Source organism: Pararge aegeria, chromosome 20 (assembly GCF_905163445.1).
Source record: "Pararge aegeria chromosome 20, ilParAegt1.1, whole genome shotgun sequence".
NCBI classification, from domain to species: domain Eukaryota; kingdom Metazoa; phylum Arthropoda; class Insecta; order Lepidoptera; family Nymphalidae; genus Pararge; species Pararge aegeria.
In genome coordinates, this window is record NC_053199.1 from 15618673 (window position 1) to 15631916 (window position 13244).

Below are 13244 nucleotides of genomic sequence, written 5' to 3' on the forward strand. Positions count from 1 at the left end.
GAAATTTAGTATACAGGGGCGATAAATCAATCTAGCTAGGATGCATTTTTGGAAAATGTCATTTTATTCGTGTTTTCCGATAATAACCGATTTGGTGCAGAAGAAGTTGCACGGGTCAGCTTAGTATAAGTATATATATAATACTAGCGTACCCAGCCAGCGGGCTAGATTTTGCTTTATTTTATTTAAACAATAAACTTACATCATTAAATTTTTAATAAAAGCTGTATTTGTCAGTTTGACAGTTCAAAAATAGGAGTGCTCCGATCGTCACCAAACTTACACAGGATTATTCGCCAGGTCAATCCGGAGATTCCCTGAAAGTTTCATTGAAATCGGTCCAGCCCTTTCGGAGCCTATAAGGAAAATACCCACACACTTTCTCTTTTATGTATATAGATAGATAGATAGTTATATTTACATAACTAAATCACTGAACCGATTATGGTGAAAATTAGTACAGAAATAGTTACATTGAGGAGTACATTATGAACATAGTCAGCCGAACTGTCAAGCCGAAGCCTTACCCACTAGGGTAAGGCTTCGGCTTTCCTTCCAGACAGAGTTCGAGCCCCGGCACGCACCACTGACTTTAAGGAGTTATGTGCGTTTTTTATTTAAATATCACTTGATTTAAATGGTGAATAAAAACATCGTGAGGAAACCTGCATGCCTGAGAGTTCTCCATAATGTTCTCAACGGCGTGTGAAGTCTACCGATTCGCACTTGGTCAGCGTGGTAGACTACGGCCTAAATCCTTCTCATTCACCCTTCTCATGAGAGAAGACCTGTGCCCAGTAGTGGGCCGGTAATGGGTGGATGATGACGATTATAATAATGAACTTAGATAGTTCTTTATGTATCTGTTTGTATTGTCTCAGTTCTAGTTAAAGTAAGGAATTATACGTGGATGAAGGCGCGCGAAACCATAATTAATATACCTTTTTGAAAAAAAAAACACCGAAAGAACTTTCCACGAAACGAAAGCCTATGACTATGAATGAATGGATGAATGAATATACCTTTTTTGCACACTACGTAAAAAAAAAATTATAACAAAACAACGTACACGATTTTAAGTAAATTCCTAAGGGTTTCATTTGAATTTAGAACGTATATGCAACTCTGAATTTCTGGGTTCAGCTTTTAGTTCTTAAATATAGTCATCGAAAGCTTCCTAGGTCAGGTTTAAGTTTAAAGATAATTATTTCCAATTATATACGTTACTTAAATAGAAACAAGAAGTTAATGGGTATTATATCTAAATGCAGATAGAAATACTCTATTACAAAAAGTCGTCGTTTAGGTTAAAAGTAGAAATTAATGAAAAAAATCTATGCTAAATTTTCCCTACATCTGCCTTTCTCTATCAGTAAATACTTTGCATTATTTAAATCACTATAAATAATTACAATAAAAATAAATTACAGTATTTTTTAAGAAATTTCCTTGAAAGCCTACATTGCCTACTAAGTTCACATTCTGATATATTTTCTAATATATTTGCTAACTCAATCTGTATGTTGAAACTCCTTCTCCTTGGAAGCAATCTGACTGAATTGCTTAACCCGATTAATCAAATATAAACTGAATATGCCCAAAAGTTCTTGCACAGAGTAGAATCGTTTTTAATATTGTTGTTCCTAGCTGCGCTGTGTGTAGCCATAAATACCATATAGTAAGGACCATAGACAATATAACTTCGTACAACTATTAGGTATATATTCTATGACTATATGTAGATTACATTTTCCTAACCTTCCTTAAGTTAGTTTTGCGCATACGCGCTATTAATGTCTCAGGAATGCGAGATGCTATTCAATAGAGTATAATACAATAATTATTGTTTAATTACAGCTTTATTACTAGCCCGTGTGAATACGCTAAGGAAGTATTTTTACTAAAATCACTTTGGGGACAAATTGGGTATAAGAGTTGTTCATACAACCCCTTATTCCCATATTCAAGCTCTAGTTTTTTTTCGGAAGTAACGGATCTTCCGTATTAATTTTGACTGATTTTAAGACGTTTGAGGGCAATACAACATTTTCAGTACAGCGTGTTTTGCCGCTTTTCTAACTAAGTTTAGTTAAGCCCGGTTTGCGTTAATTTAAGTTAGTTAGTTTACAGCTTTAATTAATCAATTATTTTATAATCCTTTTTATAAATGCAAAATAAAGTTAAGTATCGTTAATTAAAATTAAAGCTATGTATAAAATTATATCTAGTCAATTTGATTTGATGAATAAAAAAAATTAAAATTAAAACAACTTACCCGTTACGCGTTCATCTTGCCAGTACCACTAAAACTAAAGTAAAAGACTTTTTACAATTCCGTGACACTGTATGTATTAAATATCTAATGTAACTAAAAGTGATTTCAATTTTTTGTAATATACTGATAATAAAATACTAGAATACTTAAATTAAAATATATTAATCATGTTCAAAGAATCAAAGAATATAAAAAGAAACTGTAACTAAAAAGGGCGGTGCTGAATATTTTTTACTTATTAAAAAAGATTCATTTCTTTATGAAGTTTAATAATTTTCGAAGTGATATCCCTTCGAATATTATAAAATATGGATACTATATTATTTTATTAGGTTAAACAAGTTTGTGAGTGTGTGACCTATTCGGCGTACGCAGGAGTTGTGTGGCGCGAAATAAGGTTAGGGCATTGGGCAAAGCTAGTATGTGCTTCGGCTGCACTTGACTTTGATATCGATGGGACACCGGCAAGAAAGTATTGTGATATTTTAAGATATACGGATAATTTTTTTGGATGAAAATTATTTATTTATTTATTAATCTTTCAAAAACATGTGCCGTGTGGTGACAGATCAGAATATCGTTGTCACGTATACTTACCGTTTTCTATTGATGTCTTGCGTGGTGACTAAGGGAATATAACAGAGAACGAAGGCATTAATAAATAATATATTAATGAAATATAATTATTCATATGTTACTTATTTATAATGTCACAATAAATAAATAATATAAATAAATAAATATACTACGACAATACACACAACGCCATCTAGCCCCAAAGTAAGCGTAGCTTGTGTTATGGGTACTAAGATAGCTGATGAATATTTTTTTTTATGAATGAAATACACATAAATACTTATAATATACAGATAAACACCCAGACACTGAAAAACATTCATGTTTATCACACAAACATTTTCCAGTTGTGGGAATCGAACCCACGACCTTGGACTCAGAAAGCAGGGTCACTGCGCACTGCGCCACTAGGCCGTCAAATAAATAATATATACAATTTAACTAACTAATTTCTTATAATGAGCCAGCCCTTCTGTCACCAGATGAGGCAATCAACCGCAGTAACATTTCTCGCAAGATTTTAAATCTTGTAAGATAAATAATAAAACATAATATATCCTTCAACTTAACGGGGACAGTCTATATCAAGCGCATCGCTGGGAGCCGCTGGATACAAGCGGCTTAAAATCGTGGAATACCTCAAAAAGAGCTACGCCCAGCAGTGGACTTCTATCGGTTTCTATGGCGGTGATGATAATATCCTGCCAGAGAAAAGTAGGGATAGGAAAGAACTTCTGAATTTAATGTATCTTTTTTCTGGTGTTAGTCGACAAACAAAAAAATTAGTATTTAAAACTATTAATTAATTGTTCTACAATTTGGCCAATATAGTAAACATTTTCTGTTTAAAATTCTTAAAACCGGCGCAAATGGGGCTTCACAAAAGTCGAGCATACAGCCACAGTCTCTCAAACACCTAACCCTCCTGTAGTCGGGTAAAAATGTGGGGCAATAGTTTCTTACCACTTCACATTCCAGAGGTTCCTAAGTTCTTACTAAGCGATGTCGCCGTATCGCTACGTAGAGGATGTTTTTACAACGTAAATTATAAACAACGGTCGATGATGACGGACCTAAGGGTACCGTGTCCGTTGACATACCCGGCACGACTTTGTCTAACATGAAAAATCATTGACACTAAGCATGCCTCTTATTGCGTCGGGTATTCAAAATAAATCAATGTCATTAACATTATATTTTTAATAACCTCCCTAGCGCAGTACTGAGCGCCATGATCTTAAGTGGGAGAAGGGTCCTCGGTTCGATCCCTGGCGGGGAAAATTTGGGAATTTATAATTTCTGAATTTTCTCTGTTTTTGTATGGAAGGCTGTGACTACTTATCGACTTACCGACAAAACTTGCTCTCTTTCCGGAAACTGATTACAGCTGGGCATAATATAACTGCCATACCCCGTAGAGGTTAGCTTTTTTTTTAATTTAATTGAATTCACTTATCAACAAGTGAGATTGCAGTCAAGGGCTTTATAGGCTATAATTTGTAGTGGAATAAAAAAACGTAAAAAAATAAAAAAAATCGGTAGGTATTTTATGAATTCTCGTATTATTAACAGAGGTCGACGTAAGAAGAATTTCAATAACAAGTGTGATTGAAGTCCACTTGAAGTGGAATAAAAAAAGTGTCCTGCCTGTATCATCAATTTAAAAATAAAATCAAAATAAATTTTTTGCCGGTACCTATTGTATGATTTATCTTAGTATTAACAGCCGTAAACGTAAGTCAACGAGTGAAATTGCATTAGATAGAAGCAGGCGTTACTTTGCGAAATTCCATGATATATTATGAAAATAAAGCTATATGAAATTAAGCTTTTATTTTCCTAAATGAGATTGCTGTCAACTTTAAGTGCAAAAAAACTTTAACTTAAAACTAAAACTTTAAGTCCACTGCCTTTAAAAAAATAGACTTAACAAATTTTACGTCGGTATTTTATGATTTCTGGTAACCGCAACCGCAACCGCAACAGCCGTCAACCGCAATATCGTTGTACAATGAAAACAAGAAATCTGTACTGGATAGGTCATAAATTAAGGTCTGAAGTGGTGTTGCCAGCCCTGGCACTTCGTCGCGTTCCCACCTAGTTCTTATAAGTGCTAATTTGAACGTTAAACTTTGCGATAACGAAATATTTTAATGGTTAGGTCTCATGTTGAGAATATGATTTACTTATGCTTAAACTTGTGTGCAATTTGCATCGAGTTGAAATGTATTTCCAGTTATCAAATTTGAAATTTGATCTAAAATTTGACTTAAAATCTTTGACTATAGTTAGTATTTCCTTAATTAATTTCATTTTTTATTTTTTATTTCTCTTTTTTCGAATCAGTTTGAATCTTATTACGTAGAATCAGAAAATATTTTAAAACTGTGGTTGATAGTAGATTGTGTACGAGTGTATTTTAATTATTGTTAAACAACTTATTCTTACCCACAATTCTAGCAAAAAAGAAATTATATATTATTATTATTATAAATGTATAACTTACCTACATGGTAAGTACATATTTGATATGTTGCTGAAATTTGAATTAATTGAACTGAAGGTAAACTATGATATATTTTATTTAACAATTATTTAGGTGTTTTCCTAACAATTTCATATCTAGTTGAAAAATAAACCTACAGTCTTCTCAATTCGGTACTTTTGGTTATTGAAACTCAATATTGAATGCAAAAAAAAAACAAGCATTTCAAGCAGGGAATGCTTGTGGTAAAACGAGTTGTTGAACACGTGAATAACTTTAACACAGAGCTTCTGAAGTGCCCAGTTACTTCTATTAAAATAAACGATTTTTAGTTCTAAACTATAGATGGAATTATTTCTTATTATTAAAATAAAATAAATAAATATACTAAGACAATACACACATCGCCACCTAGCCCCAAAGTAAGCGTAGCTTGTGTTATGGGTACTAAGATGACTGATGAATATTTTTAGGAATTAGGAATACTTAGAAAATACATATATTTAACCAATAATCCATAATAATTCGATTCCTGACAACCCTGTTATTTAAATAAATGAAGGATGTTGATATGGCGAAATACTGCTGAGCTTTTAACTGATAAAGAGATGCCATTGTGCCGTGGAGCATATTTGAATGTTTATGCTTGAAACCGAAGACTAAATAAACATTTTAATTGAATAGTTTATGAGAAAAACTACCCTGATGGTCCCGGTAGAGGATATGATCAAGAAGAACTGGGTTTAATTCCCAATTTAGGCTAAATATTTTAAGTGGTTTCTCTGTAAATAAGTTCTCAGTGTCAGACTGGATTGGTGATTGGGTTTTTTCCAAGAGACAGGCCTTCGTCACAAGGTTATCATGGTTAAAGGGTCAGGTTTCCATCCCCATGCCTTGGAGGGTAGGTTTCTTTCCCATTAACGGCCCACTAAAGCCGAACATTATAATTAACATTAATTTGAGAAGATTAAAAAATACTAAAATGCTATAACCATAGATAAAGTCCATTTATGAGACACGAATAATACCTCTCGTGAAAAGCGGCCCGTGCTTTAGGCCTAAACTCTGTTTACAGTGATGTAAATCCGGTGACTCTGCACCCTGAATGACCCTGCAGTGAGGTTGTGAATTTCATCATTAGTCTATTAACGTCACTCTGCCGGACACAGGCTTCATCTTTCATAGAAGAGGGGGTTTTAGAACATATACCCACCACGCTACCATATATCCGGTTGTTGGGTTTTGACCAAAATGTTAATGGCAATTATTGGATCGAGGCACGTGGATGGGCTGGCCACCACCAATTAACCAAGTCTACGCGTCACGTAACCCTACGCGTCAAATACAGTCCATAAGGTTTGTGGACCAACTTGTGGACCTTGTGGCTGGTGGTGTAGAAAGTTGAGAGGTCCCGGGTTCCCAATTTGGAAATTTGTCATTTCTCCTAGGAGTCTTTGGCCGTGGCCAGAAACCACCGATTCAGCGTTCCGGTACGATTCCGCGTAGAAACCGTTCAAGGATTAAATAGTAATTAATATTACCATCTTACAAACAATAATCACTTACATGGAACAAGCGCTAACTTATAGTAGAAAAAAAAAAGAACAGAAAAATGTTATTTACAAAATAAATTGCAGTTGGTGGTACGTCGTCGCGGACGTCGCGGCGTTTACGCCCAGCGCTGCACGCCAGTGTCACTAGACGCTTACAGCCTAGACAGCGTCAGCGTTGGTCACAGAAAAGGCAACCACCGTCTGCGGGCCAGCAAGAGGAGCTACGGGAACCCTGCCTATGATGACGAGGTATATACCGTTCGATCGAATACTTTGCAGTACCCACTCGCTTAGTCACTCACTTCTCTACCCGGTCTTCTCTACCCACGATGGGAATATAACGGAGAACGACAGGGTGATTACGTGTATCGCGACAGGTTTGCGACAGGCGTAAATCTTACAATCACTGCTGTCAAACGTCACTTTTCCATACAATAAATAAACAAAAGTGACGTTTGACAGCAGTGATTGCAAGATTTACGCATGTCGCAAACCTGTCGCGAGATACGTAATCACCCTGCGGACAGCAATGTTCTCTGTGCTACTGCTACCAACTTCTGCGATCACCAACCCGTCTTTCCAGCGTGGTGATTATGAGCAAACCTTCCCATTGGGAGAGTCTTTTAGTCCACGAGTGGACTGCCACAGGCTTTTGATAATGATATTTATTTTTGCTATCCCACTGCTAATTGCATCCTTTATCTTTTCCAGGTTACCTCGCATCCAATGCAGTATCCAGCACTCGCAAACTTCGCTCTAGACTTAGACTCCATAACCGCGGAGTTTTCCGAAATACCCTCAGTGTCTGTACGCCCGGACGAGGTGCCCCCAGGATGCGAGGACAAGAACCGATACTCCAATGTCCTGCCCCTACCGGAGACCAGGGTGCCGTTGCGAAGAATCGGCAATGACCTAACTACAGAGTATATAAATGCTAACTATGTTACGGTAAGGAAACATTATTTGTGTGTTTACAAATTAAATAACAACAAAGAATTATCGATATTCAAAATTCTTCTACTTCAGTCTTCAAGTAGGCTTACTTTATTGAAACGTCAAGTCTGTCTGTTTGTAGTGACTCTACCACCGTTTCGGAAGGCAGATTCTATGGAGAAGAAGCCGACAAGAAACCCGGCAGTTGCTTTTTTCCAATATAAAAAATTTATATCTTTAATTTTATCATTCATTTTACTATCTTGTGATGAAAGAGTAGCCGGCTGTTTCCAAGCAACCTTGTCATTGATACATTCTATTACGTCACCTACACCACACGCACTTAGATATCGGCGTGGTCTGGCACCGTGTATTCAAATACATCTCGCTCTCTTACGTCTTTTGTACCTATTAGCTGGAGACCAAGGTCATCTAGGTAAGCCAATCATACTTACCATAACCTTAATACCAATTCCTTATGTTAGTTATGATTCTTCGACCTGCCAAAGTCTAGTCATGCATACCATTGTTTTGAGACGCCCTACTTTTTTTTCCTCTTTTTAGCAGAACCAAATACTGGCTTACAAAAGGTAGACCTTATGTTAAAGTATCTAACTATTCAAATTGAAATTGAGGCGTTTGCCATCAGATGAGACTCTGACAAGTGCAAATCTGTAATTTAAATTTATAATTTATCAAGAACGAACTACAAACTGGTATTTTATTTCAGGGGCCAGGTAACATCCGCAATTACTACATCGCATGCCAGGCACCGCTGCACAACACGGTCGTGGACTTCTGGCGAATGATCTGGGAGCAGAACTCGAGGGTCCTCGTCATGCTCACCGAATACATGGAGAACGGAGTTGTACGTCGCTTAATTATCCATTTAATTAACTCAGTAACTTTCATATGTATAGGGCCTATTTGTATGATTCAATGTGGCAGAGACATCGTAACCTGAAAGCTGGCAAAAAAAAATGCTTGCAATTTTATATAGATATATCATCTTCATCATTTAACTGTTAAAATCGGACTGGAGAACTAAATTCAATTTGTGATATCAATGTAACCGAAAATTTAGCACTGCTTTCACTTGTTTTTATAATAATAGTTGTAGGTTTTATATTTAAAACCCTTGTGTAAATACTGTATTGACGGGCGATTGGCGCAATGGTTAGTGACCCTGCTTTCTTATTCTAGGGCCGTGGGCTCGATTCCCACAACTGGAAAATGTTTGTGATGAACATGAATGCATTTCAGTGCTCTGTTTATCTGTATATTTATGTTCATTATTAGTGAAAATATTCATCAGTAATCTAAGTACCCATAACACAAGCTACGCTTACTTTGGGGCTAGATGGCGATGTGTGTATTGTAGTATATTTATTTATACCCTAGAAACAAGTTGTTTCATCCCGGAGTTTCTTGTTTTCTCGGGGTTTATCCTATATCCGTCTGGTGTCCGGGCAGTTAAGCAACTGATTATTCCTCCCTAAATTAAAATGTGCAAAGACACTTGACAAACATCTGACATCTGTCCAACTGTTTCAGGAAAAATGCTATGAATATCTTCCACCATCTGAAATATCGGACAACAGGCGGACTTTTGGAGAGTTCCAAATCATCCTCAAGAAACGAGAGCAGAGGGATAAGTACGCGATATCCAGCATTCAGCTCATAAACCTGATGACCAGGACCTGGCGGGAGGTGACGCAGCTGTGGTACTTCTGGCCAGCGAAGGGGGTGCCTGAGGATTACGACTCTATAATCGACTTCCTGTCCGAAATGAGGAGTTATATGAAAGTGTCACAAACAGCTAAGGAGTATGATGAAGAAGGTATTTCAGTTTGATTCGTTTAGTTTTCCCGCAAATAAAGAGTTGTAAAAGGGTTGAAGAAATTATAAATTACACCATACAAATTCTCCTGCTTATCGCGGAAAAAGCAAATTAAGCCTAATTTTCATAATGTTCCTTTTTTAAGCATTGTCTTGTTCGTTGCTAGTGCCCGTCTCTGCGGTCGAGAGGGATTTCGTATTTAGCTACCCAACGTTGGTCATTTATGCTGCGTTAAGTGTTGCTTACAACCAACAACATTTTTGGCATTTTTATATGACAGGTTAGTTTAAGAAGAGAAACGCAAAGATGGTGTTGTTAATTTCAAATGTACACCCTTTTTCCAGGAGTGGAAGTAATATACCAAGACCAGAGCCGTTCATCCTACCACAACCTGTCCAAACTCCGCAGCGACGAGAACGGCTCCAGTAACGGCATCAACGTATACTCGCCCGCCAAGGCCGAGGAAATGATGAAAAGGGGTACCACCACTAATGGGACTCTGGGTAGAATGAAAGCGGCCTCAGAAATTGAAGGTATCTTTAATTACTATGGAGTTAACCTCATCGACACTTTTCGCGTAAGCATAAGCAATATGTGATCTTTATCATCATTATAAACTGACTAATCGGGACACGACAGCGTTCTGCTTTCATAATCAAAAGGCTTTAGTCTAGCTTTTGCCATGTGTACATTGTGAGATTTTTTTTATTCCACTACAAATTAGCCCTTGACTGTAATCTCACCTGGTAGTTAGCGATGTCAGGAGACCCAAGTTTTACCCATAAGGCTACCAAGGCTAAAATAATATTATTTCCTTCTATCAATCAAAAATAAATACATTCATTTTACTATCTTGTGATAGATTAAAGAGCATCAGGATGCTTCCAATCAACCTTCCAGTCGTAAAGAAATTCTATTAGGCCATTTATGCAGTTTAGATATCAGTGTGGTCTGGTACCTAAAATTATAAGTCTCTGAAACGCATCTATTCAAATACCTGCCACTCTTTTACGTCTCTTGGACCTATTGGCAGGAGACCAGGGTCATCTAGGTTACCCAATTATACTAAACTGTATAATAACACCTCACCTAAATACCAAATGTTAGTTAAGATTCTTTGAACTGCCAAAGTTTAGTCATGTATACCGTAGTGTAGTGACTCAAATATTTTTTTGACAAGTCTGAAATACTTCACGACTTCACGAGTAACTAAGCAGACATAGTTTTTAGGAATACCATAGTTTATACAAGGAAGGTACTTGCTGGAACGTCTCCTAAAGCCTAGGTTTTACGTTTTAGGTTGGACAGATAAGATTGTTTGATCTGTAAAACTTTGAACGTAAGTGCATTCTTCCCAGGAGTACGTCCCTGCGTGATGGTTTGCGCGTCAGGAGCCGGTCGCTCAGCCGCCATGATCGCTGCGGACCTGTGCGCCCGCGCACTTGCTTCCGGGCAGGCGGATGTCCCGCGGATCGTCCGGCGGTTGCGGGACCAGCGACCGCACTCGCTCTCTAATAGACACCACTACATATTCCTCTATAAGGTATGTTACTTTATTTTAGCAATAGTAGAGCTTTCCGTTTAGCTTATTTCGGCGTATTATGCGACGTGGGAATCAGACTTATTAACACGGAAAACACCAAGGGCAAAATACCGAAATGCCATTAACTAAAAAGATGGGAGTCTACATTGCTATAGATTTCAAGTCAGTGCAGCAGGATATTAAAAGAAAAACTGAGGGACCTAAAGTGCAAATTATACACCATTGCCAGGCTGGCCTCGGATAGAAGCCGGTTTGAGCAACTGATCCGCACGGGGTTGTAATAACACCAAGACCACGATCTGCATCAATAAAGGAGCGACTAGAGAGAAAGAGAAAGAGAGCTTTTTGTGACAGAGCTCGTCCGGGGAAATTGCCCTCACCGCTATGCTTATGCCTGCCGTCAAGCATGTGCTGTGGTCCAGTCTGAGGTGCATGGGGCTTCACACCTACGTCTCACGTTGCTGGGCACAGAATGGTAGTTTGTATAACGTGTTCTTTGCATGCCCAGCGAAGTGTTGCGCAGCTGATTGGCGATAGTTTTCCGTTTACCTTAGGTGGGCCATCTGCTTGGTTAGTCAGCAACAAGAATAAGCATCAGTTTCTACGACTACAACAGCAGTGTCGTCGATTGTATAAAATTGTCCTCATCGTCATTATATCAACCGATGGACGTCCCAGTGGATGTTGGTCTTTGCTGTTGGGATTTCAAATTCCACGTTCTTTTGCTGCTTGGCGTAGTCGTGAGGCTGTGGTGGGTAGGAGGGCGTGTGGTCTTTTGAATTTTGATTGGAAGACCTTGGATTCCATCTCGGGAAGGGTTATTTTGAGACATTATATCTGAATCTCTGGTCTGGTCTGATGGGCTGATTTGGCCGTGACTAATTTATCGTTGGATCGACGATGGGGTTGCAAGCTTTGAAATATCGACCCCGCACCGATAAACGCTGTGTTGGTCGGCCCCCAATGAGGTGCACAAACGACATCAAACGGGAGCCGCTGGAAACAAGCGCCCAAGGACTGTGGATTTTGGAACTCCCCACAAAAGAGTCCAGCAGTGGACTTCAATTAGTTTAGGTGATGATGATGATGAAGTTACCACGCCAAAGGAAATAATCAATCTTATCCCAAATCTTCAGATGGCAGGTTGAATTTAGTAGTGCAATCTTTATCTTTATTTTTGGAGAAGTGACGAAGAGAATAGCCCTACGAAATTTAATCTGAAGATTTTGGTTATTACTAATTTCGAGTGTAAGGCACCCGATTTAGCGTTCATTGCGCATCGACGCTACTATCGTTTTATTTATAACATTCATTATATTTATTTTATGTTTTTTGCAGTTGCTAAGTGAATATGGCAATCGACTTATGGGCGGAGGAGTCGACACGATTTGAAAACTGAAAAAAGACTCAACCCATGTTACATGAGTAACTAAATAACTTATGATGATAGACTTAACACATCTGTTAGTTTTTCTACATACATAAATAAAATCAGCACTTTTGACTTATAAGCTGCTTTAAATTATTTACAGATTTAATTAAAAATTTTAATACACCACCAAAAACCTTATTAAATCAGAACCTAAATAATTTTAACTATAGTCAGGCATCAATCTACAGGTCAAATAACAACCAAAATATTGAATGAATGAATGAATACACTTTTATTGCACACCACAAAAAGTACATAAAAAAAGAATCATTACTTATAATTAATTACTTATTAATATGATACTTATTAACTATATAAAACATTTGGATTCATTTGTTCTTAATTCCCTCATGTGTTAGGTCTTCGTATTGGATTATACCAAAGTATGTATTATAAGATCTCTGATTTTTGGTCGCTCAGAATGAAATAAGAATTCTCATTATTATGGTAGCTAAAAACTTTGATAAATATATTAATTGTAGGTAAAGTTTATATGTTTAAATTAATTATACTAAGTTAAAAGTAATTGAGTGTTTTGTATATAAAAATATAGTTAGGTATGCTATTGAACAATATATTATTAGGATATATTTTTAAAGAAATTATC

The 13244-nt window shown here is 37.1% G+C and overlaps 1 protein-coding gene across 2 annotated transcripts in view; it reads left to right on the top strand.

The window, feature by feature from the left end:
• The window catches only part of LOC120632494 (putative GPI-anchored protein pfl2), a 96169-nt gene extending 83471 nt beyond the window's left edge, over window positions 1-12698 (top strand). For both annotated transcript variants that reach the window (XM_039902301.1, XM_039902302.1), the window contains 7 exons: window positions 6974-7138; window positions 7601-7837; window positions 8553-8690; window positions 9377-9662; window positions 10007-10195; window positions 11021-11205; window positions 12544-12698. In XM_039902301.1, the coding sequence (XP_039758235.1) occupies window positions 6974-7138; window positions 7601-7837; window positions 8553-8690; window positions 9377-9662; window positions 10007-10195; window positions 11021-11205; window positions 12544-12597 (1254 nt within the window). In that variant the 3' untranslated portion in view covers window positions 12598-12698. The remainder of the gene's footprint in view (window positions 1-6973; window positions 7139-7600; window positions 7838-8552; window positions 8691-9376; window positions 9663-10006; window positions 10196-11020; window positions 11206-12543) is intronic.
• The last annotated feature ends 546 nt before the right edge of the window (window positions 12699-13244 follow it).